This window comes from Panthera onca, chromosome F1 (assembly GCF_046562875.1).
Source record: "Panthera onca isolate mPanOnc1 chromosome F1, mPanOnc1 haplotype 2, whole genome shotgun sequence".
Taxonomy (NCBI): Eukaryota; Metazoa; Chordata; class Mammalia; order Carnivora; family Felidae; genus Panthera; species Panthera onca.
The window spans coordinates 16,289,362-16,312,783 of NC_138355.1; the positions used below are offsets into that span (position 1 = coordinate 16,289,362).

The window sequence follows — 23,422 nt, forward strand, 5'->3', positions numbered from 1 at the left end:
TCTGTACACTTAGACTGTGCACGTTGCATGTGAACGGGACTGCACACGGGAGCCACAGCCACCAACTTCCCGGCTCACGTGCATGCTCTATGGTCCCATGGGACTTCACTTCGAAAACACAAGCTCAAAAATAAAATTATTTCAATATTCGAGAGGGCGACAGCAAAGCTCTGAACCTTCTAAGTGCGGAACCCTGTCAAATGCATAGGTCACATGCTCATGAAACCAGCCCTGATCTGATGGTGACATGAGGGCTGAACTCTCAGTTTCTGGTGCTGACACATGGTGTTATTCGACTGAAAATAAACTGAGAGCCTGGGTGGCTCAGTCGGTTGAGCATCCGGCTTCGGCTCAGGTCATGACCTCATGGCTCATGGGTTCAAACCCCATGTCAGGCTCTGTGCTGACAGAGCTTTGGCTTCTGTCTCCCTCTCACTCTGCCCTTCCCCCACGGGCGCTCGGTCTCTCCAAAATGAATCAATGTTTGAAAATGTTTGAAAAAAAGAAAAAAGAAAATAAACTGAGAGTTCATACTCAAAATCAGCGAGCAGGAAAGGGGAAGTAAAGCTTTCGATAGAACTCCCAACATGGCTACATCCAGGAGCATTCCAGAAGGCAAGTAGGACCAAGGGGAAAGCTGGAGGGCGACAGTCATTTCCTTGATAAATTAAGCTCTTCTCTCATGCGGTGAGAAAGAGAGGGTAGATAAAGCCATACCAAGGCCCTGGAGGGGAAGAGGAGCCCCACAGAAAACTAGACGTGTAAAACTAGACTCTGCCGCAGTAAAATCATTAAACAGAGAGAAAGCAAAAGCAACTGAACAGAAATGGGGTTCAGCAATTCATCGCTCCACCCAAGCTCCCACAAACAATTCAAGTACTAAGTACAGTGGATTGTCATCTTAAACAGGGCTAGGTTCTAAAATCAGTTATAATGGGAAATTGTGCATAGTTAAAATTATCCCTGGAAACCACTGAAACTGCACATGCAGTATGTGGGTTTCCAGTCTCTAAATAACCGCAACACAGCAAGTCGTTTCTCGAGAATGAAAGCAGATCATCACTGCACACTTGAGCATACAGTGACATAGCTGGCTTGTTTTAGGGGGCGCGCTGCATGGAAAGGAACGGGATGAGGAGAAAAGGGGATGAGAGCGCGTGCGCTCTCTCGCCGTCTCTCAAAAATAAATAAATGTTTTAAAAAATGTCTATGGAGAAGAGTAATGTTTAATTGTCTCCCGCTTCGTGCTCCCCTTGGAGCATATATGGCGGAAGGAATGTCCTGCACTCTTAACACTTCGCTTATTTTTTTTTTTCTTTTGTTTGGAGTAGAGGGCTGTGCACAGATAAGTAACTGAATTGTACATGAGGCAATCGCAATGGGATGTAAATTTACGTCAACCAACATCTCAGCTTGTGCTCTCTGAGGAATATTTCCAAATAAAAAACGCAGGCATCCAGGAAGATGAAAATTGATGTTGAATCTACAACCATTAGCTTGAGACAAATTTCAGGTCTAACTAGAAATCTCCTTGTTTAGGAATGCATAAAAAGGGGAAAACATTGAACACACATAGGACCTATGAATAAAATTTGCAAGCTTATGACTCAGTGTTTACCATTCTGGGCCATTCTTCCAAACACAGTTTCCCCATTCCATATGCACATTCAAGTCTTCTTTAATTGCCAGAAAGTTTTTAAAGTATACAGTTCCATTGTTTTTCTGTTCCATTATTTTGACTTCCTTCTTTTTTTCCATTTTTTTTTAATGTTTATTCATTTTTTGAGAGAGAGAGAGAGGATGAGTGGGGAAGAAGCAGAGAGAGAGAGAGAGAGAGAGAGACAGACAGACAGACAGACAGAATCTGAAGCAGGCTCCAGGCTCTGAGCTGTCAGCCCACAGTCCAAGGCGGGGCTTGAACTCATGAGCCATGAGATCATGACCTGGCTGAAGTTGGACGCCCAACCAACTGAGCCACCCAGGCGCCCCTATTTTGACTTCCTTCTTAAAGGACTTGAATTATACACATGTTTTCTACACTGAGCCTATGTGTTTTATATAATGAAGCCTACCTTCCCCAAATAAACTCTTTAATGGGTATTTTGGGGTACCTGGGTGGTTCAGTCAGTTGAGCGTCCGACTCCGGCTCAGGCCATGATCTCGTGGTTTGTGAGTTCAAGCCCAGCTTCGGGCTCTGTGCTGACAGCTCAGAACCTGGAGCCTGCCTTGGATTCTGTGTCTCCCCCTCTCTCTGCCCTTCCCCCGCTCATGCTCTGTCTCTCAAAAATAAACATTAAAACATTTTAGTAAATAAATTAAAATTTAAAAAAACAGGTATTTTTCCACTATAGTAAATAGATAGGCTTCTTCTCATCCAAATAAGTATTTTACATTGTGTAGTCGCACACGTGAATATGCTTTCCTCTAGTGCGTATTTGTGTGTAGATTGCTGCCGTGGCCATTCTGAAAAGGACCGAATTCTTAATCCAAGAAATGTCTTGGTTGACAGGTTGCCATGGAACAAGAGGCACTTGTTTGACCCTTGAAATTACTTTTCCAGGTGTCTAAGATTGTGGATGCTATTTATAAGAAACTGCGTGAAAACTCTTCTCATGTGATGAGGCAAGCCATGCTGCGGGTCACTACCTTGCTGACACGCACTTCACCAAAGAAGGTCATCTTTCAGCTTATGGATTATCCAGTTCCAGCGGACAAGTAAGGCCCCCTCACCCCTTCCTACAGTGCTTTGTTCCCAGTCTCCAGAATCAGACAGAGCTAGACTCGGGCTTCTTTTTTTTCTCAAAGAGGATATCTATGTTTGTAACACACAGGATGATCATAAAGCTTAAGTAAGATCATACATGTTATTCATATTCTTGCACGATATCTACACAATACTATAGACCACTGACAAATGATCCTCGTCACTATTTTTAATCTGAGGCTTTAAATTGTGTTCTGCTGCATATACCACGGGAACAAATCACTCCTCAGAGTGATGATGGACGTTTTCCCCATAAGTAATAAAACTTACAGTGCTTTTTTTCTCACTTATGAAGAGCAGATGGAAGGCATTTCCACCTGCCAATAAAATAATGAAACATTAAAAATTCCCAGATATAATGGAGAGTCCCCTGTTACTTACATGTTTATCTGAAATTCATGATCCAGGATCACAGAAAATATTAAGGAGAAAAGAATACCAGTGTGAGCCTATGGGACAGTATGAGCCTAACACACATTAGACGAGCAGAGTAAAGGACATCACTCCATTTCTACCATTTGTACCTTGAGAAGGAAGGTAATACTTCTCTACTATTAGCAGTGTAAAAGGCAGGAAGTTACATTACGAAAAGGATGCAGGCTTTGGAAACGAATCTGAATTCCTTCCCAGCCACACAAGTTTCTAAATTCCTTGATCAGATTTCCCTGTATGTGAAATGAGGAAAATTCTTTTTTATATGTAAGTCAATTATTGTGGGTTAAATGAGTTAACATCTGTAAAAGGACATCAAAACTCACAAAATGCCAAACCAATTATATGACTGACTTTCTTTTTCCAACTGAAAGCTTGTATCTATTTAGGAGGTTTAGATTCACAAAGTATTTTACTACCTAGAAAATTCCTGGAAATTAAAAATCTTCATAAGACTCAGCGTTTTCTCATTCAGGAATTAAGCACCCCATTGTATGTTAAATATTACCAGCCTTCGAACATTTTGTTGAAAATGGGTACAAGTTGCCAATGAATCCAGTACAAACGATATGAAATGAGGGAGTACAGAAAGCAAGCATAGGGTTAAGTGAACTTCATTAAAATAGTCACCAGCAGGGGCGCCTGGGTAGCTCAGTCTGTTAAGCATCTGACTTTGGCTCCAGTCACAGTCTCACGGTTTGTGAGTTCGAGCCCCGCGTCGGGCTCTGTGCTGACAGCTCAGAGCCTGGAGCCTGCTTTGGATTCTGTGTCTCCCTCTCTCTCTGCTCCTCCCCTACTTGTGCGCGCTCTCTCTCAAAAATAAACATTAAGAAATTTTTTTTTAAATAGTCATGAGCAGATCTTGTGTATCTAGGTGAGGGCTGCGGCAGAAAAGAGTGGGATTTAGAGTTGAGCTACAACAGACAAACAGAAGAAATGTCTGATTGGTTAGAAGGTATGATCTGAGAGGTAAGGGAATGAGACAGACCATGTGAAACTGATGTCCATGTGGGTCTAAGCTTGGTTGCAAGCTGAGCCCCAAAGGCAGGAACAGTTGAGTAACGGATTCTAAAGAGCTGGTATGTCTCTGTTCCAGGGGACCAGGCCCCCTATTAGGAACCTAAACTCAGAGAGACTGAGCAGTAGGATCCAGAACCCCGCATGGATTGACAAGGTATCAGGAATGTACCCACACAGAGATGTGTAGCAGTTTTTAAGATGAGCACTAGTAAAAATAATCTTGAAAAGGGGCTAGGTGTGCAGAGGGAGGGAGGGGACTGGAGGTAGAGAAGCCAGGGTGCTAGTGACACCTGTGCCACTGGAATGTGTGTGACCTTTCACTAAAGGGCCCACCCCCCTGAGCTCAATTTTTTAAATCTAATTTTCTAATATTTAAATTTATATAGTTAATCTTTTACTTAGTATTTCTACCTCTTTGGGTTTTTTTTTTAAGTTGATGTATTTATTTATATGTTAATTTGTATTTCCATACCAGTTTTTTAAATATTCTGTTATTCCTGGACAAACGAGGTCACAAGATGGGAGGACCAGAGTACAGAGTGGGGAAAGCTGATCAGTTCTTGATACTGAGCTGGACAGATATTTAAATATGGTAGAAAATTACGGCGCCTGGGTGGCTCAGTCAGTTAAGCGGCCGACTTCGGCTCAGGTCATGATCTCGCGGTCCGTGAGTTCGAGCCCCGCGTCCGGCTCTGTGCTGACCGCTCAGAGCCTGGAGCCTGTTTCAGATTCTGTGTCTCCCTCTCTCTGACCCTCCCCCGCTCATGCTCTGTCTCTGTCTCTCAAAAATGAATAAACATTTTTTAAAAATTAAATGTGGTAGGAAATCAACTTGCAGACTTGCAGACTGTATTTTCCGTAAGATCTCACGGACACTCTTCCTCTGTTTTCAAGGACAAGAGACTTAATGAGATCATTTGGAAATGAGCATACCAGTTTGGTTTAGACTTGTCTGTGATCTCTTTGGTATATAAACATGTAAAAGAAAAAAAAAAGACTTCGATTCATGACACTGTATTAAGCAGGAAATGAATAACCTGATTCTCATCGTAATGGTTGGGCGGGGGGTGGGGGCTGTGTTTGCAGCACTTTGATACTGATGTGGCACGCGGCAGGTTCTGAGTCAAGCGTGGCCCCTCATGTGCTGAAAACAATCTTATTGATACTGAAAGGAAAGCCTGGGGAAGTGCATGCTAGCCTCCAGGAAAGAAGACGTTTCTCTCTCGATACTACTAATATGATGCCTGTAGCGGTAAGTAATACTTAAGTATTAAGTACTAAGTGCTTCCTTGTCCTGGTGTTGTTTTTCTGATCATGAAAATCCCCATCTTCCCACGGACTCGGTCATACTTCTGGACACTGTCCTCTCCTTCATTCATTCATTCATTCATTCACTCATCCAACACATATTTATTGAGCGCCTACTGTATGTCACACCTCGACCAGGAAGCATACATTCTGGTAAAAGACACAGACAATGAACACAAAACTGTGTTATGTATCAGATGATATAGAGCTGAGAAAAGACATAAAGTGATGTGAGTAAAAGAAAGTGACAGGGAGTTTAGGAAGGTTGGTCAGGGGAGGGGCCTCTGCTGAGGTGACATCCAGTCAGAGAGTGAAGGAGTGATCCTTGCAAATACCTGGGCAAGAGAGAAGAATATCTAGACAGAAAGACAAAAGCCCCATAGATGGGAGCTTGCCTAGTAAGTGAGTGACTCCAAGGAAACTGAAAGGAGAGAATGGAGCGAGGGCGGAAGTTTGGAGATGGTCTCAGAGACTAGCCACTGGCTAGACTGGATAGACTTTGATACGCATGTGAAGCCCTGATGTCATTTGCGCCCACCATTTTGTATCTCCCAAGGACTAAACTCACCACTCCTGGGAGTAAATTCTAGTCTTACAGAGACATAATGGGAAACAAAATGGGTAGCGCTCCACAAATGTGAGGTGGTGGGATGTGTTTCTCTGATGTGGCAGGTGGGTGTTGCAGTGGTTCCTGGGCCCAACAACTGTTAGTGATCTGGCCTGTCTCCTCTTAACCATCTCACTGGCCTGGATTATTGAAGCACGGGAAGGACATGGGTTATTGGCAGGACCATCCTTCATGGCCACATATGAAGGGGACACTGGAAAGTATACTGTCCTTGGGAACCAGCTTGCTTCTTCCAGTCTGGCACCCAGGGGGTTGTTGATAGTACTTTGAGAGTCCATTGCCATAGAATACTGGGCATAGTTCCATTCAAAATGGACTCCATAGCTGTTAGGAAATGAATGAATATGCATGCACGCTCCAGGCTGCCTTCAGGGGGTTGCAGGAGGGATTGCGGTGTTCCTCCCTTCCCCCTCACTAAGGCTGACTGGGCTTAGAGGCAGATGGCTACATTCTTGACTTCTTTTTCCTTCCCTTGTAGGCATCCCAGGCCCTGTGCACATTGCTGCCTGTTGCTTCGTACAAGAAAGCAGTGGCCCAGTTTTTCCCCCAGCTCCTGATGGCCCTCATGCTCCAAGTCTTCTACATCAGTGAACTGAGACTGGTGACAGAGGACAGGCCGTTGTGAGATTGCAGTGGTTATTTCAGAGTCAATAAGAAATAAGCTCCCAGCTGTCAACTATTTCTAGTCCCTCGGGTTCATGTGGAACTCCTTATAATCCTACGCAATGCATTCATTTATTACAGTTTTCTTTGTGAAACTACCCCGAGTACCTAGAAGTGAGCTAGCACCCTCCCTGAGTGTATGTGGCGTGTATAAAGAAGCACCCCCACTTTCTGCCACAGTCGGAGCGGGTTGGGGGGCACCAAGGGGAGAGAGAGCAGGTAGGAGCTTTAGATCCAAAGCCAGGCCCATGCTAGCTCTGCCATTTACTCCCTGAAAGTGATTTCTCGTGGTAATTGTACGTGTGAGATTAAAATAACGCGTGCAAATGTGCTTTATGAACTGTGAAGTTTTATGATTGGTGATGTGATGTGTGGGCTTAAGAGGGTACACATTCTGTCCATGTAAGATTCAGCTGTTCCCTTTCACCCAAGGAGGTACAGTTAGCTTTGCCCCAGGGAAATCTGGACCCACTGCCTGCTATTTGCCCGCATCGGGGGTGGACTTCTAAGCCAGGCAAAACTCCAAAGCACAATGCATCCCATTAAGATATTTAACCCATTCTCCGTCTTTCAAGCAGACATGCACCAAATCATCCCACACAGATGAGAATGTATCTATTTATTTAAAGCATCTGAAGAAGAAACCCTGCGGACACTTTCAGCAAATTATCACATCATTTAATATTTTGTGCTAATAACCTGTTAAGCTAACAAATGACTAAGCTGCTCCATGATTAATCCCAGATTTTACATGCCACCATTTCAATGGAACCCTCCATCCCATGTATTGTTAATCAGGAAAGACGGAGAGCACTGAAAGTTGGTTTGCTTTGAAACATCCCCTGTCCCCAAACCAGCATCCTGCCCCAGACAGAATGAAAAGGCAGGTCACATGAACTTCACTATGTGAAGGCCACTGTCAAGTGGTGACTCGGCTCTTCTTTGGGGCCTTAGCTATGCCCGGGATGCCCTGAGAGTTCTGCTGAATTGTTCTGGACTGCAGCAGGTGGATATTGCTCTGAAGAAAAAGAACTGCTGGAACCAGTTTTCCGAAGAGCTGTTTCACCATCAGGGGGTCTACCTTATTGCCAAGTAAGAACGGGGGCTCTGCACAGGGTTCTCTGTCTCTATCTCATCTTTCTGTCTCTGTCTCCATCTTTCTTCAGTGAAGCCACGTGTGAACGCCATCAATATCCACTCCGACTTCCCAGTCTCTCCTAAATTGCCCTGAATTGCCATTTGATTTCTAATGCTTTCCTTATTTTGAGGAGTTTATTACTTATTGGGATAGTTTTCCCTTTCCTTGTCCTCCTACTTGATGATGAAGATACCTAGTCATCCTCCCTCCAAAGAGCAGGTTTCTCTTTCAGATATGGAGAACGAGGTAAATTTACTTTTTCTTTCCTCTACTGTGAGCTGATTCCTGCTCTGCAGGCATCAGTTATGGATGTGCTCCCACTTTAAAGAGGTTCAATAGAGGGGCGCCTGGGTGGCTCAGTCGGTTAAGCGTCCGACTTCGGCTCAGGTCATGATCTGGCGGTCCGTGAGTTCGAGCCCCGTGTTGGGCTCTGTGCTGACCGCTCAGAGCCTGGAGCCTGTTTCAGATTCTGTTTCTCCCTCTGTCTCTGCCCCTCCCCTGTTCATGCTCTGTCTCTCTCTGTCTCAAAAATAAATACACGTTAAAAAAAAATTTTTTTAAATACTTAAAGAGGTTCAATAGAAATCTGTTCTCAATGAGACAAATTTGGAAAAGCAGGAAAGAGAAGTTTGATTTTTCTTGTACCAGAGGCTTTTTTTTTCTTTCTAGTTAGCAAATTTCTGATTATAGGGATCAGATTTTTCTGATCAAAAATCAAGATACATGGACTTGACCACATAATAGACCATTTGAAGTTGTAACAACTCAGAAAGTACAGGCTCTATGGTCTCTGGGCTTTTGCTGCATTTCACATGGCATATTATTTGCACATAGATTTCAGGAACACATCTTATTTTATAAAAGCATGATACATCTGCACCCCACAAGTGGCTACTAGTTAAGAACCACAATATCCTTAGTACTTTTGGATCTTCTTACTCAAAGTGTGGTCCACAGACCAGCAGCTACAGCAGCACCTGCAAGTTACAAATAGAAAGCAGAAGAGGATCTCATATGGCCCACTCCAGACCCACCGAACCAGAATCTGCTTTTTAGCAAGATCCCTGGGTAATTTGCATGCACGTTAAAGTTTGAGAAGCCCTGGTTTAGAATGCCAACCCAGAGTCTTCCAATGAAACCTGTCACGTCAACTTTCCCAGGCCTGCCACCACCCATCTGATCCAGACCAGTGTGTCGGGACAACCGTAAGCCTGGTCACTGTCCAGAATGGCTTAGTGAATCGGGACTCACCACCCCTCCTCCCGAGTAACACACGATAGTCCCAAACTCTCTTCTTCATTGTATCGTTCCAAGGAAGGACTTGGTCTAAAACCATGATGGTGACCTATGCAGCCATCTTGGATTGCTAGGGTATTTATTTTGCGCTATTTGTTTTCTCTTCTTTTGGTCGGGCAGGAAGGAGCTTGCGGTATTATAGGGCATTCTGTTATGTGGCACAGGAGGGGAAAGATAGGAAAAGGAGTGATGTTAAGGAAAGAGACATGTCAGTGATCCAGGTATATATAATTCCCTGGAGTCTGCATAGAATTCAGAATGGGGATGCAGTTTGCCTTGGACTAGGGATTAGAAAAGATCTTTATTTTTACCTGGGAGTACAAAATATGAGGATAATGCTGCTCTCTAGCATACCAGTAGCATTTGCTGATGCAAGAAGAGTTTTCATCGTCTTTGCTAATTCAGTGCCTTATTCTCTTTTACAGAACCCTCAGTGAATACAACTTTCCACAGTTTCCAGAGACTTTGCAGTATCTCTACAAGCTCTCAGTGGAAGGTCCTAGACGGTCAGAAGACAGTGTCATCACAGTAATATTCTTCACTGAAGTGAGTTTTATTAGGAGACCGAACAACCAGGTCCTCTTTCCTTACGCAAACTTAAGGCAACACTCCAAACTTTTATCTCCCTCTCTGAATATTGATTCTTATCAAGGGTTAAGACAATGACGGATAACTTTAGTCGTTTCCTAGGAGATGTGGATTTGCAAAGACTCAATTATTTTTGTAGTCGTATATCTCTGCATGCTTGTGAAAGTATATCAAGGGATAATTGAGTTTACTTAAAGATAGCAGGTAGCATCTGGGAAATGAATGATACTTCAGACTGGGGGGAAAAAAAGGGATGGTCCAAATGACTGAGTAAAATGAAGATATAGAACTACATTAATTTGTGTATAAATATCTACCATAGATTGTAATACTATACTAGAGTCAAGCAAATTGAGGAAGTCCTTTGATTTCTAAAAGGCAGGTAGAAAGTTGTATAAGTTGAAACTATCTGAGTCAAATATAATTTTTCCATAGAGGTAATATATAATGAAGTACTGGTCTAAGGCACCATATTAAATATTCTCAAAATTTTGATGTAATTTCAAACATCATAGTCAGCGAAACAGTTAATAAACTATAAAAGATTATATACTACCTACTTCTAAAGCTTTTAGAAATATACATAAATCAGTTTAACTGAACATTGCGGTACCAAATCACCAATGGTCTCAAACTTGCTTGATCCATTTGAATCTCTCATTACTTTTATTATACGATTCATTATTTTCATTGTATTGTCCTTTAAGTATATACAAACATTAAATAGGCCTAAATATGACATACATAATTGCTCCTATAAAATGATACATTCAAAAGAAATTTACAAATGACCTAAGATTTATTTATATTTATAGATAGAAGCGTTATTACCGTGACAGACGATAGCGAACCCTGATTGCCTGTCTAATCATGAATATAGTGCTTACTGCTATTGGAGATTGGCAGGCCTGTCCTTCCAGGAGCTAAGTAATGACCACATCCTTCTACTGCTTTCTCTAATTGAAGCTTCTGGGCCATCCTCAACTGTCCAGTTGACTGTGAGGTGACGTGGCCTTTAGCTGTTCTGAGCGCACAATCTATGTATTTTACCTTAGTTTAGTCGTGTCAGCCAACAATATTTAACACGGTACTATTGATGCTTATGACATTTATTTATATATGTTATTTCTAATTTTCTACTGATCTAAGTAACCATAGAGTTTACATGTTTGTGCCTAAATCTTCTTTCTTTTAGTATTTTAGTTTACTTCCTTCTAATAGATCCCAAGTATCTGAAATGATAACAGAAGAGTCTAAGCATTCTCAAGGCCAAGGATTGTTATTGCTAGACTGATTTCTGGAAGACTCCCGTGCAGTTTGTGGGTGCTCTCACTGCACTCTTGCCATTATTGATGAGTTCTCCAATTTCAGAGGAGGATGTGATTTGACTTGTCCTTAACTTTTAAATGTTTCGAGAGGTTGAACATTTTAAAACTATCATCATTCAGAAATTAAATTTCCATAATCTGAACAATCCGATCTCTCCTTTGCCCGTTTGCCTACAAAAGTCTTAGTGTTTCTCTCAATGAATTGTGTGATCCTCTGTCGCTGTGTCTCTCCCTCTCTCTCACACAACACACACACACAGAAATTTGCGAAGGATGTTAAATATGTTATACATTTAATTATAATGCCTGTTGATAACCAGGGCCCAGTTTGTTGTTTGCCTTTTAATTTTGTTTATGAAACGTGATTTTTTTTTTAAAAATTAAGCATTAAAAATCTGTGGCTGAAGAATTGACAAATATTCGTTTATAATCTATTCACATTTATATAAATTTTTACATGTAATGTCGTTTCCCATGAAGTTTATATGGTATACCATGAAGTAGGATATAACTTTAGTTTTCAGTGAGTAATTAACTTCCGATCCCAGCATCATTTAATTAATAAGCCTTAAATTCACTACTCACTGGTGATACTACCTTCATGAATTCTATTATTAATTTCATGTACATACACACATACACACAACACATACCCATAGTAGGGTCTACCCCGGATTACACTGTTAGGCTCCATTTATATTTTCACTCCTGTGGAAATATCACAATGGAATTACGGCAGTTTGCAATAAAATTAAAAAAAAAATTTTTTTGTTTATTTATTTTTGAGAGAGAGGGAGAGACAGAGCATGAGTGGGGAAGGGGCAGAGAGAGGGGGAGACACAGAATCTGAAGCAGGATCCAGGCTCTGAGCTGTCAGCACAGAGCCTGACAAGGGGCTTGAACCCACGAACCATGAGATCACGACCTGAACCAAAGTCGGACACTTAACCAGTCCTGAGCCACGCAGGGGCCCCTGCAGTAAACTTTAATATCTTGCAAAACAACTTTCCCTACACTCTCTTCAAAATGTGTTTAGTCCGTCCTATGTATTTGTCCTTCTGGTTACATTTTAAAATAATTTTGTCAGGTTTAAAGGAAAAACACTTTCACTGAAACTATGCAGTTGAATTAAAGCGATGTGCTTTTTAGGAATTTTTACAATATTTCCACTTCTCTTTTTTTATTCAATATTTTGCCATTTTCATATAAGTCTTACATATTAATTTTGGAATTCTTACGTACTTTGTATAATTTTAAGCTGTCAGTGTAAATGTGGCTTCTTTGTTTTGGTTCTCAAATTTATCTTTATTAAGTATCACGTTGGGTACAGGTTTTCGGGTTTGTTTTGTGTTTGGAGATAGCTACCACCCAATATTAAGGTAGGTTCAGGTGTACAACATAGTGATTCTATGACTCTACGCGTTATGCTATATGATCACTGCATGTATAGCTTTCACTACGCAACGCTATTACGATACCACTGTGTTCCCAGTGCTGTATCTTTTATTCCCGTGATTTATGCATTCCATAACTGGAAGCCTGTCTCTCCCACTCTCTTCCACCATTTTGCCTGTCCCTCTCCCCCTCCCTCTTCTTTTTGGCAAACATCAGTTTGTTCTCTGTATTTACGAACCTGATTCTGCTTCTTATTTGTTTATTTGTTTGTTCTGTTTTTTAGGTTCCACATATGAGTGAAACCGTGTGGTATTTGTCTTTCTGTCTGAATTATTTCAGTCAGCGTGATACTCTCTAGGTCCGTCCGTGTTGCTGCAAAGGCAACATCTCACCTTTTTAATGGCTGGATAATATTCCGCTGTGTGTGTGCCACATCTTTACCCATTCATCTATGGATGGACACTTGGGTTGCTTCCGTATCTTGACTAATGTAAATAATGCTGCAATAAACATAGGGGTGCATGTATCTTTTTGAATTCGTATTTTTGTTTTCTTTGGGAAAATACCCAATAGTGGAATTATTGGATCATCTGGTATTTCTAGTTTTAATTTTTTGAGGAACCTCCATACTGTTTTCCCAAATGTGGCCTTTTTCATTCAATTTTCAAGCTCATTATTGCTGGGGATGTTCAGGAAAATTAGACTGTATTGTCTTAAATTCAGCTACTCTCCTGTGCCCTAACAGTAATTCTAATAATATTTTTGTTAATTCCTTTGGATTTTCTAGGTATATGATCCTGATGTATGAAAAATAAGGATACCATATTGTTACTTGTGTTCAAATTACTTTCCTGAATCATGTGTTTTTGCCTTGGCCTTTAAAGTTCCATTTTGTGAATTATCTGACCTCTCCCTTGCCCATTTACCCATTCTGATCTTGGTGTTTTTCTCAGTGAATGGTATATTTCTCTCTCTGTCTCTGTGTCTCTCCCTCAAATACACACATTTGTGAAGGATATAAAGTGACCTATGAACATGTACTTTGACAATAAATACATCCTTAGTGAAATATATTCTAAGGACAAAAAAAATTCTGTAAAGAAATATTCACTTTTATCCAGGAGGTTTATAGATACTGTATGTTGATGCTATAATTTTAAGACTATGGTATAAATTTTACAGCAGAAAGCAAGTAAGCAAATATATTAATACTGTTGGCACCAAGTTTTTCCAGGTGAGAGAAAGATGAGGCAAACATAAAGCCATAAAAAGCTAATATAAACTCTGTTATATTAGATTTGAACTGAATATATCAACATTGTCCAAATGATCTCCTGACTAAAAAAAAAAGAATACATCATGGTTCAAGTAAAGGTCAAGAAGACATGATATTCCAAAAGCAATGAGTACACTTTAGTGTCTATTTCTAATGGATATAGTTTCTCATGATTTTGCCATCTGTGAGTTTGAGCCCTGCATTGGGCTCTCTAGTCTCAGGGCAGAGCCTGCTTCTAACCCTTTTCCTCCTTTTCCTCCTGTTCGCTCCCCCCCAACTCGTGCTCTCCCTCTCTCTCAAAAATAAATAAACATTAAAAAAGAAAGAAAGAAAGAAAGAAAGAAAGAAAGAGAAAGAAAGAAAGAAAGAGAAAGAGAAAGAAAGAAAGAAAGAAAGAAAGAAAGAAAGAAAGAAAGAAAAAAGAAAAGAAAGGAAAAGAAAAGAAAAGAAAAGAAAAGAAAAGAAAAGAAAAGCTGTCCCAGAAGATCCTAGTGTGCATCTTGGTTAGGAACCATTGACATAGAGAATATCCAATATTCTCTTTAAAGTTCAATCTATGTCACACCCCTTTTCTCACTGTTCATTTTGTTTGTTCTTTTTAATATGATATTGGTCAAAATTTGTCTATTATAATGCTTTTTTTTCCCATAGCACAGCCATTAGATTGATTAATCCACTGTGTTTCTGATTCCCAAGTCCATAACCCCTGCTTCTCTCCTTGTTATTTTCTTACGCCAATTTTCTTTAGCATGTTCTTATTTCTTGTGATATTTTATTTCTCATAATTTCAGGAAATAAATAATGTATTCATTTTTAACATTTCTTTTCAAGCAAAGTCAAGTTGTGCATTTACTTCCAACCACCATGTACACATCTATTTTATTTTCATTTTCATTGTTCTGCAGTAATCTTTGTTGGATGTTTGAGTTCCTCTGTGGTTTACCATTTTGAGCCACAAAAGGGAGAATTCTCTTAAATTTCCAAGTGCTTATGGGCTTTTTTTCTTCCATTTAAACTTTCTTCTTGGTTTCTTCTTTTCTTACATACATCATGATTTTTTTAAAGGTGCTTTTTAAATGATTTGTTTTAGGGAAGTTATTGATTTTTTTGATCTGATAATCAATTTCTGTGAAAGTTGTTTGGAATGTTGAAAAGAATATATGGTCTCTCCTTCCCTCTCACTTTTGCTCTCTTGCTCTCTATTTTTCTGTGTACTTGACCTTAGTCATATTTTAAATTCTTGAAATGTTTTTTGTTAAACTGTCACTTGTGTTTCTAAGACATTTTTAAAATATGTATATTTTGGCTGCTAGTTACTAGATGTATAAAGGCTCGTGGTAATCACATCTTCATTTTGGGTATTAGCTATTAAATACTAAAACTCCATAAACTGGCCTCCCCATCCCTGCCCGCCCTCCAGCCTCACTACCTTTCAGTCTTCTCTTCCCTTCTCATCCTATCACTCTGGCCTTCTTTCAGATGTTCAAACACACCCTGCTCATCTACCACAGGGCCTTTGCACATGGGTTACCTTCCTTGGGGTTATCGTCTCCAAACACTTTATCTAGCTAATGCCAACTCTGCTTTCAAGTCCAAATCTAAATAACAATCCTCATTCTAATTTCAGTCTACAAATGCACAATCTAAATTCAGTTTTCCTTTAAATGTTTTTGTGGCACCTTGTAGCTTTTCTTGCTAGTACTGATCACAATTAGCAACTCTGTTTTCATTGGCATAATATCCTATCTCTTACAGTGTAGTATAGCATCGTTGTACAGTATCAGCCTTTCTTGCCAGTCATGACCACAAGGTCATAGATTGAGACTGTTTTGCTCACTACTGTTTCCCCATTTACTAGCATAGTGCCTGGCCCATGGTAGGCACGGCCTCCGAGTATATATAACCATTCTCTGTTAAGGAATTCACCTACCGAACTACAATCTGAGAGAGGGAGGTAATTTAAATTGAGTCACTAAGTTCCCGAGAATGGAGAGAAAAACAAAATTTACATATATATATATATACACACACACACACATGTATATATATACATGTATATATATGTATATATATACGTATATATATACACAAGTATACGTATATATATATATAATTTCTAACAACATGGGAGTTGGAACACTGACCTCCATACCATCAAAAATCCACATGTAACTTTGAGTCCCCCAAAAACCTAACCATCGATAGCCTACTGTTGATTGGAAGCCTTTTCCAATGACATAAACCATCAATTAACACATATTCTGTATGTTATATGTATTATATACTGTATTCTAACAATAAAGTAAGCTAGAGAAAAGAAAATGCTATTGTAAAAAATCATAAGGAAAAGGAAATACATTTATAGTACTGTGGTGTAAAAAATCTGCATATAAGTGGACCCAGAGAGTTCAAACCTGTGTTGATCAAAGGTCAACTAGAGACATATACAGATATAGATACAGATGATATATAGATATATATGCATTTATTTCCTATTATGACTGCTACTTCTCCTTCCAGAGAACTCAGAAATTATGAACACAGAAATGTGTGTAGCGATACATATAAGCATTTGGAATTTTAGTGAGATTCATGCTATGGTTTTACCGAGAATGTCTTGATTTTTATGACTGAATCGTGCATTGGCCTTTATTCTGCTTATGATCTTGTTGACTGTTTTCTTGCAGCTTCTGAATAACTTCTTCAAGGACCCATTCCCAGAAGAATTTTTGGTTCTCTTCAGAAACTGGGTCAATGACTCCAATCCTGCAGTTAGCAAACTGAGCCTCCAGAAAATTGCCAACATGGCGCCAGTTATCAATGAGGTACGCGCGAATGTGTGTGTGTGGGGGGGGGGGGGGGGGGGGGAGGGGGGTGGGTGTGGTTTGTGAATGCCATCACCATCAAAGTTAACCTGAGATTTGATATTGCTCAATATCTTTACTGATAAAACATTGATATTTCTCAGTTTCTAACAGCTAAACCAGTATCAAAGCCTGATGTTTTATCGGCAAGAAAATTGGGTTGAGTAGAACTGGTGGTGTAAGTAAATTCAGGAGCGTAATGACCTTGTGTACATTTTCCCCACAAAATCATTTATTGCCCTCGGAATCGAGCAGCATCGTCCTACACAAACTCCTTTCTTTCAGTCGAAACCACGCACACGTTAAGTTAATTTCCCCTTCAATACACACAGGTGCTGACACATTAATTCCGATCTTGGGGCCCTCGCTCAAGGTTTTTCTTCCACACCTCACAACACGTTCCTCCTTCACCCACACATATTCACATTTGTCTCCTTTTTCAGCTCAAGTCAAATTCCGCGGAATATTCTGACCTGGCAGCCTTGTTCTTCTCAGAGCCACAGCAACTGTCAGCAGTCGCTTATACAATACTTCATATCAAAAATTCTCTATGGGGCACCTGGGTGGTTCAGTCAGTTAAGCGTCTGACTCTCATAATCTCACACGGTTTGTGGGTTCGAGCCCCGAGTCAGGCTCTGTGCGGACAGTGGACAGCCTGCCCGGGATTCTCTCTCTCCCTCGCTCTCTGCCCCTCCCCGACTCTCTTGCTCTGTCTCAAAATAAATAAATAAACTTAAAAAAAAAATCCTCTATGTATGATGCTTGGGCCAGCCGTGTCAGCATCTCCCAGAAAATTTGTTAGAAATGCAAATTGTCAGGCCCCACCCCAGGCCTGTGGAATCAGGAATCCTGGGGTGGGGGTGGGGGAATCAGGAATCCAGGGGTGGGGGCGGGGTGGGGGGGCCACCAACCCGTGTTTTTGTAAGTCTTCCAAGTGATTCTAACACAGTTTAAACTTGAGAATCACTGTCTTACGCTGTTTCCTACTGAATCACGTGAACACTTCTTGCTTTCCAGGAAGATTGAATCTAAGCATACCCTTACGTTTTGTAATTCTCTTATAAATTCCTTTTTCCTTAGTTGTTTTTTGAATTCCAGTTAGTTAACATACGGTGTAATATTAGTTTCATATGTACAATTTAGTGGCAGTTACATGCAATACCCAGTGCTCATCACAAGTGCACTCCTTCATCCCCATCACCTACTTCACCCATCCCAAAGTATCTCGCATAATGGCATTATGCTGATTCCATAACCCATTGTTGATTGAATAATAAATTTAATAATAAATCCTTGTTTATCTATGAAGCATGGTCTCTGAATGCTCAAAGCCGGTCAGTGGGCACCCATTTTTGCACTTAGAGAGACATGAGCCATGGTCTATTTGCTTTAGATAAATCACACATGTCAGTGTATATGCTATTAGTAATCAGAGCTATTTATCGCCTTGTCTGGCACTCTTCCCAATGTTATTAACAACTGAAAGGAAGATTCTATGTCAAGGTTAGCTAGGAGAGAAAGAGAGAAACAGTGGAGAGGGAGCTGGGTTGAGATCACATACTATCTATTGGTAAAGACAACTTTCTAGCCAGATGCAAGGCCTCTGGCTATTTTTTTTTTGGTAAATGGTCTCTGTTTCTTTTGCTTCTTTTCTTCCCAGCCTTTGTTTCTCTTCTTTGAGAAGAGAAGGTGTCTCCTTTTTGCCTTTTTCCTTGCTTTATAATCTGCTGTCTCTGACTCCCAGGCCTTGGCTCAGCAGCTCGGTGGCTCTCATGTCCACACAAGTCACTGGCACCCGGTTTAGAGGTCACACTGTTCGTGATGTGCTGGTGAATGCTTAACGGTCACCTCTCTGGAAATAACACCAATTTCTCTGGTGTAGGTACTCTCAATGCGGCTAATTTCAAGCTGTCAAAGGGGCGTCATTAAACAAAGAACTGGGGAGAGATACACAGTAGCACATCACAATTTAATATTCCTACCATACAGATAGGATACATGTATCATATGCCCTCAATGGCATATAAGAGTAAACTGGAGGCAAAGAAATGGGAAGTGATAAGTTTTGAGTATTTATTACCTTTGTTTTATTTCTTTACAGATTTACCAAACTTGGTTTTTAAGAGTGACTTTTTAAATTTTGATTCCAGTGTAGTTAACATGCCGTGTTATATTAGTTTCAGGTGTGCAATAGAGTGATTCAACAACTCTATACATCACCCATGGGGTGTTCATTGTGATAAGTGTACTCTTGATCCCCTTCACCTATTTCACCCTCTGCCCACCCCCCTCCCCTCTGGCAGCCATCAGTTTGTTGTCTAGAGTTGAGAGTCTGTTTTAACAATCAGCTTACAAAATTTTTGACAATGTGACAGTTGACCGTCTGGGGGCAACCCCCCCACACCCCTGCATGCTGCCCAAACTCTGGTGTGTTTGGTACCAAATGCTATCTCAAGTCTCCTTCTAGCTCCAAAATCCAACCATTTTCCTCTTGTATCTATAGATAGAAAATGTCTGCAGCTTATTAATATCCATCTTGGATGCCTTCCTCTCAAAAGAAAAGACTGTTATAATTCGGGCCTTACTCACCCTTCGAAGACTCTTAGGCAAACTGGACAAGGTGACCTACTCTTCTTTGTGTATTAGGATTGCTTCCAGCTACTGCCCTCTGATGGATCACGTGAGTTACAGTTACATACGTGACATCATTCGGTTTTATAGATAAGCTGAAGGCCCAGAAGACAGTCATTTTGTGCAGAAGCACCATCTTTTCCAGAGATAACAATATGAGTCAAAGAAGTACAATCTCTCTATATATAGTTATATACATATAAAACTAACCCGTGAGAACCTAGAAAAGTCGGCCCATAAGAAAAGAGAAGCAAAAAATAGCCTCTGTCTTTGCATGAAAGAGGAATTGTAGCTCAGTAGCTGTATCTCGGCTAACCCTGGGTCTGGATTCCCTGGGTTCAAATCCCTGTTCTGCCTCTTATGAGCTGTGAAATCTTGAGCAGGTGATTTAGTCTCTTAATGTTCTAGCCTCTCCACCTATAAAATAGAGAGAGTGGCACGTGTATTATGGGCATTAGAGATGACGGGTACAATGCCCCAAATGTGTTAGTTATTATCATACAAAACTCTAAGTAAAAGGTCTTTCATCAAAAAGTTGTGCATTTTGAAAATTCTCATTTTGTATAGTAAATGTGTTCTAGAAAAGTTGGGTGAAAGCAAGATATTTTAATAAGCAACAACACTTTGATATGCCATGGAGAATCTATTTATTTTTAAACACTTCTATGAGTTGTTTGTGAACCAGAGAATTATTTCGTAGAAAATTATTTTGCCAAAATTTATAGGCTCTTAATTATTCAGGTTTCATTGAAGAAGGGCACAGATTATTAAATTATAAAAAAAGAATAAATTTAGTGGCAAAAATTATTTTCATAAAGACATAGTAATAATAATGGTAAATGGATTTATTGAGCATTTACTAAGTACCAATCACTATTCTAAGGGATTTACATGGACTACCTCATATAATTCTCTAAACAGCTCTATTACTATTATCCAGTTTACATGTAAGGAAAATAAAGCAAAGAGAAATGAATATTTGGCCAAGTTCACACGGCTAATAAGTAGTGGGAATGTCCATGTAATAAATTATTTATTATTTGGGGGAAAAAAAAACTAAACTAAACTAAACTAAATAAATAAATAATCAAACCAAACCAAATGAAAAGAGGCAAAATCAGAGAGGAAAGTACCAAATATCGATTTACCCTAAGTCATCCCTTGGACATAGAGTATTTGAAAACTACTGGATATCAATGAAACAATGACACTATGTGTCTCCATTTTTTTTTAATTTTTTTTTTATGTTTATTTATTTTTGAGACAGAAAGAGACAGAGCATGAACGGGGGAGGGTCAGAGAGAGGGAGACACAGAATCCGAAACAGGCTCCAGGCTCTGAGCGGTCAGCACAGAGCCCGACGCGAGGCTCGAACTCACGGACCGCGAGATCATGACCTGAGCCGAAGTCGGCCGCTTAACCAACTGAGCCACCCAGGCGCCCCACTATGTGTCTCCATTTTAAAAGAAAAGAATAATTTGCTCAAGCTTAATCTATGGGGAATAAAAACAGGATTTCATCAGGTGTGGGGCACTAAAAGCTCTTTCCACTGGTCCAGATAGGCTTTCAATGGTTAGCATATCTTCCTATAGACTAAGGATACAACAGGTAACCCACAGATGAATGCACTTTGTGGGCGTGTTACATTTGGCTGTCATTTTATGTCATTTGTGTTACATTTAGACTGTTGTCTGAGTCCATTATTTTTAAACTGGGAGATTTCTCCCAGAAATCTGAATTGTAAATGAAATACCAGAAGATTTGAGAATACTGGAGCCCACAAACCCATTTGGCAACGGTCTGCAGGAGCTAGGTGCCCTCTCTGAGAGAGGCCAGAGCCCTCTGCTTCAAGCCCCCCTCCTCTCCCTGCTACCTGCTTTGCTTGTTTACATCAGCTTCCTAGCCCCAAGGACATGACTTGACCATTGCTTTAGGTTTGAGCTTTGATCCACGTTTGTTACCTCCGGGAAGGAACATACAAAGCCACATTAGCCATTTGTATTTTGCTGGGAATATATCTAATATATTTCTGAAAACAGAAAGGAAAAGCAATTAATGAAATCATGAACAAAAACTGGGAAGTGATAACGATATTTTTAAAGATTAACCTCTTCTCTGACTTGCAGTTTTTCTCTCCTAGCTTTTTATAATCCCAAAACCTTCCTATTTGGCATAAGCAAGCTCTTAGAAACCTGGTTCTTATGCCATTGGTATTCACCAGTAATCTGCAAAGGCCTCCAGCCTTTGAATGCACCATGGTTACTTTAAGTACCTTTATAGAAATTACTTCCAGGTTATACAGATTATTCCAGTTTATATTTTTAGAACGTTCTTAAATACCGTCTTCCTGAATTTAAGAAACACTTTTCACAGGGAATTTTCATAATGCATCTGAATTTGAGTAAGCGAATCTTTATTTTCCAATCAGAAAAAAGCTGACTACTTAGACTGAGATGAATCTTTTCTAAAAATAAATGATAATTATAATTATATATATGTATGTATGTACATATATCTACATGGTATATATACACATATAGTATATATACATGTAAATATATTTAAACATATATACACAAGTGTGAGATATGTATCTCCCCCTGCTTAAATAAAAAAGCCTTAGGGGCGCCTGGGTGGCTCAGTTGGTTAAGCGTCCGACTTCAGCCCGGGTCACGACCTCGCGGTCCGTGAGTTCGAGCCCTGCGTGGGGCTCTGGGCTGATGGCTCAGAGCCTGGAGCCTGCTTCCGATTCTGTCTCCCTCTCTCTCTGCCCCTCCCCCGTTCATGCTCTGTCTCTCTCTGTCTCAAAAATAAATAAACGTTAAAAAAAAATTTTATAAAAAAAAAAAAAGCCTTAGTAATATCCTCAGATGTGACCTTTCTCTGTGTGCATTTGTAGAGTAATGAAGGCATTCGGAGTATGGCCATTCGACACTTTGGTGAATTACTCAGGGACATGAGTCATTACACGTGGATGCTAAATGATGTGGTTCTCGGAGGCTTGGTGCCCCTGATCCTGTTTTTGGAGGACACAGATATCAGTGTAGTTAAAGTAAGTCCTGTGATCTCGTTTTTCCTAGTTTTGCAGAGAATCATAGTGTTTTTGGTAACATCAGACGAGCAGATCTTCAGTGACCTTTTTCTGCTTCACAGGCATGTAGACATACATTAACAATCTGTACCTCAGAATTAGACTGGTCAACATCTTATTTGCTCAAAGACAAATATTACAATTTTGAGCTGGTGGTGCTCAACATCTGTAACAATCTTGTAAGTAACCCCACAATGTTTACTACCTTAGGAGTTCTAGAAATAACTTGAAAGGAGACCCAAAGTGATGAAAGGTGTGGCAGGGACAGGAGTGGACCCTGGAGAAGGAATGTGAAGAAAAGATAAGACACGAATAGTTACAAGCTAGGGCTTAAGACCAGAAAAAAATTAAATTTTCCACTTCTTCCCCAACATGGATCGCCTCTGATTATCTCTCTCCAACCCACCTACTTTGAGCTCCGGATGGTGATAAAGGGAGGAACAGCATTTCAGATCACCAGAAACAAAACTGGAGTTACTCTGTCATCATCTTAATGAGCTGGTGCTCTGGAAACCAGCATGAATTGCAGCAATAGACAAGCGGGGCTGGAAGAATGCCACGTAAAAGTTGGAAACACAAAGTTGGGCTTAGGAATCATATAATAAACTGAATAACATCTACAAACAAAAGGGTAAAGTGTATACATAGAAATCTCCAAGGTTTAAATTGGGCCTAATTTGGTATAAGCAACCAAGCTCTTTTTTCTGGAAGCCTCTCTAGAAGAAACGTGCTTTTGCCGATGACTGAGGTTTTTTTTTTCCCCCCCTCATTTTATTTTCAGCTTGTTTCTCATGAGAACTACATTACAGATTTGATATCTGACACCTTGGGGTTCCTGAGAAGCTCCCGAATATATCTGAGGAAAGCATCAGTTATTTTAATTGGTAAATAAAATTCAATTCTCATTTTTTAATTTGCTTTACAAGGTACAGAATGGGGTAGCAGCTGGAAGTCTTTCTTAAAAAAATACAAATTTTCTTGGTTTATGAGGGGCAGCACC

The 23,422-nt window shown here is 40.2% G+C and overlaps 1 protein-coding gene across 1 annotated transcript in view; it reads left to right on the top strand.

Annotated features, from left to right (window-relative positions):
- Nucleotides 1-23,422, top strand: part of MROH9 (maestro heat like repeat family member 9) — an 88,952-nt gene that overhangs the window by 57,488 nt on the left and 8,042 nt on the right. The window contains exons 11-20 of the mRNA XM_060643486.3: nt 2,561-2,715; nt 5,303-5,468; nt 6,631-6,773; nt 7,770-7,907; nt 9,675-9,795; nt 16,524-16,661; nt 19,204-19,380; nt 22,231-22,383; nt 22,485-22,601; nt 23,204-23,306. Coding sequence (XP_060499469.1) covers nt 2,561-2,715; nt 5,303-5,468; nt 6,631-6,773; nt 7,770-7,907; nt 9,675-9,795; nt 16,524-16,661; nt 19,204-19,380; nt 22,231-22,383; nt 22,485-22,601; nt 23,204-23,306 — 1,411 coding nt within the window. The remainder of the gene's footprint in view (nt 1-2,560; nt 2,716-5,302; nt 5,469-6,630; nt 6,774-7,769; nt 7,908-9,674; nt 9,796-16,523; nt 16,662-19,203; nt 19,381-22,230; nt 22,384-22,484; nt 22,602-23,203; nt 23,307-23,422) is intronic.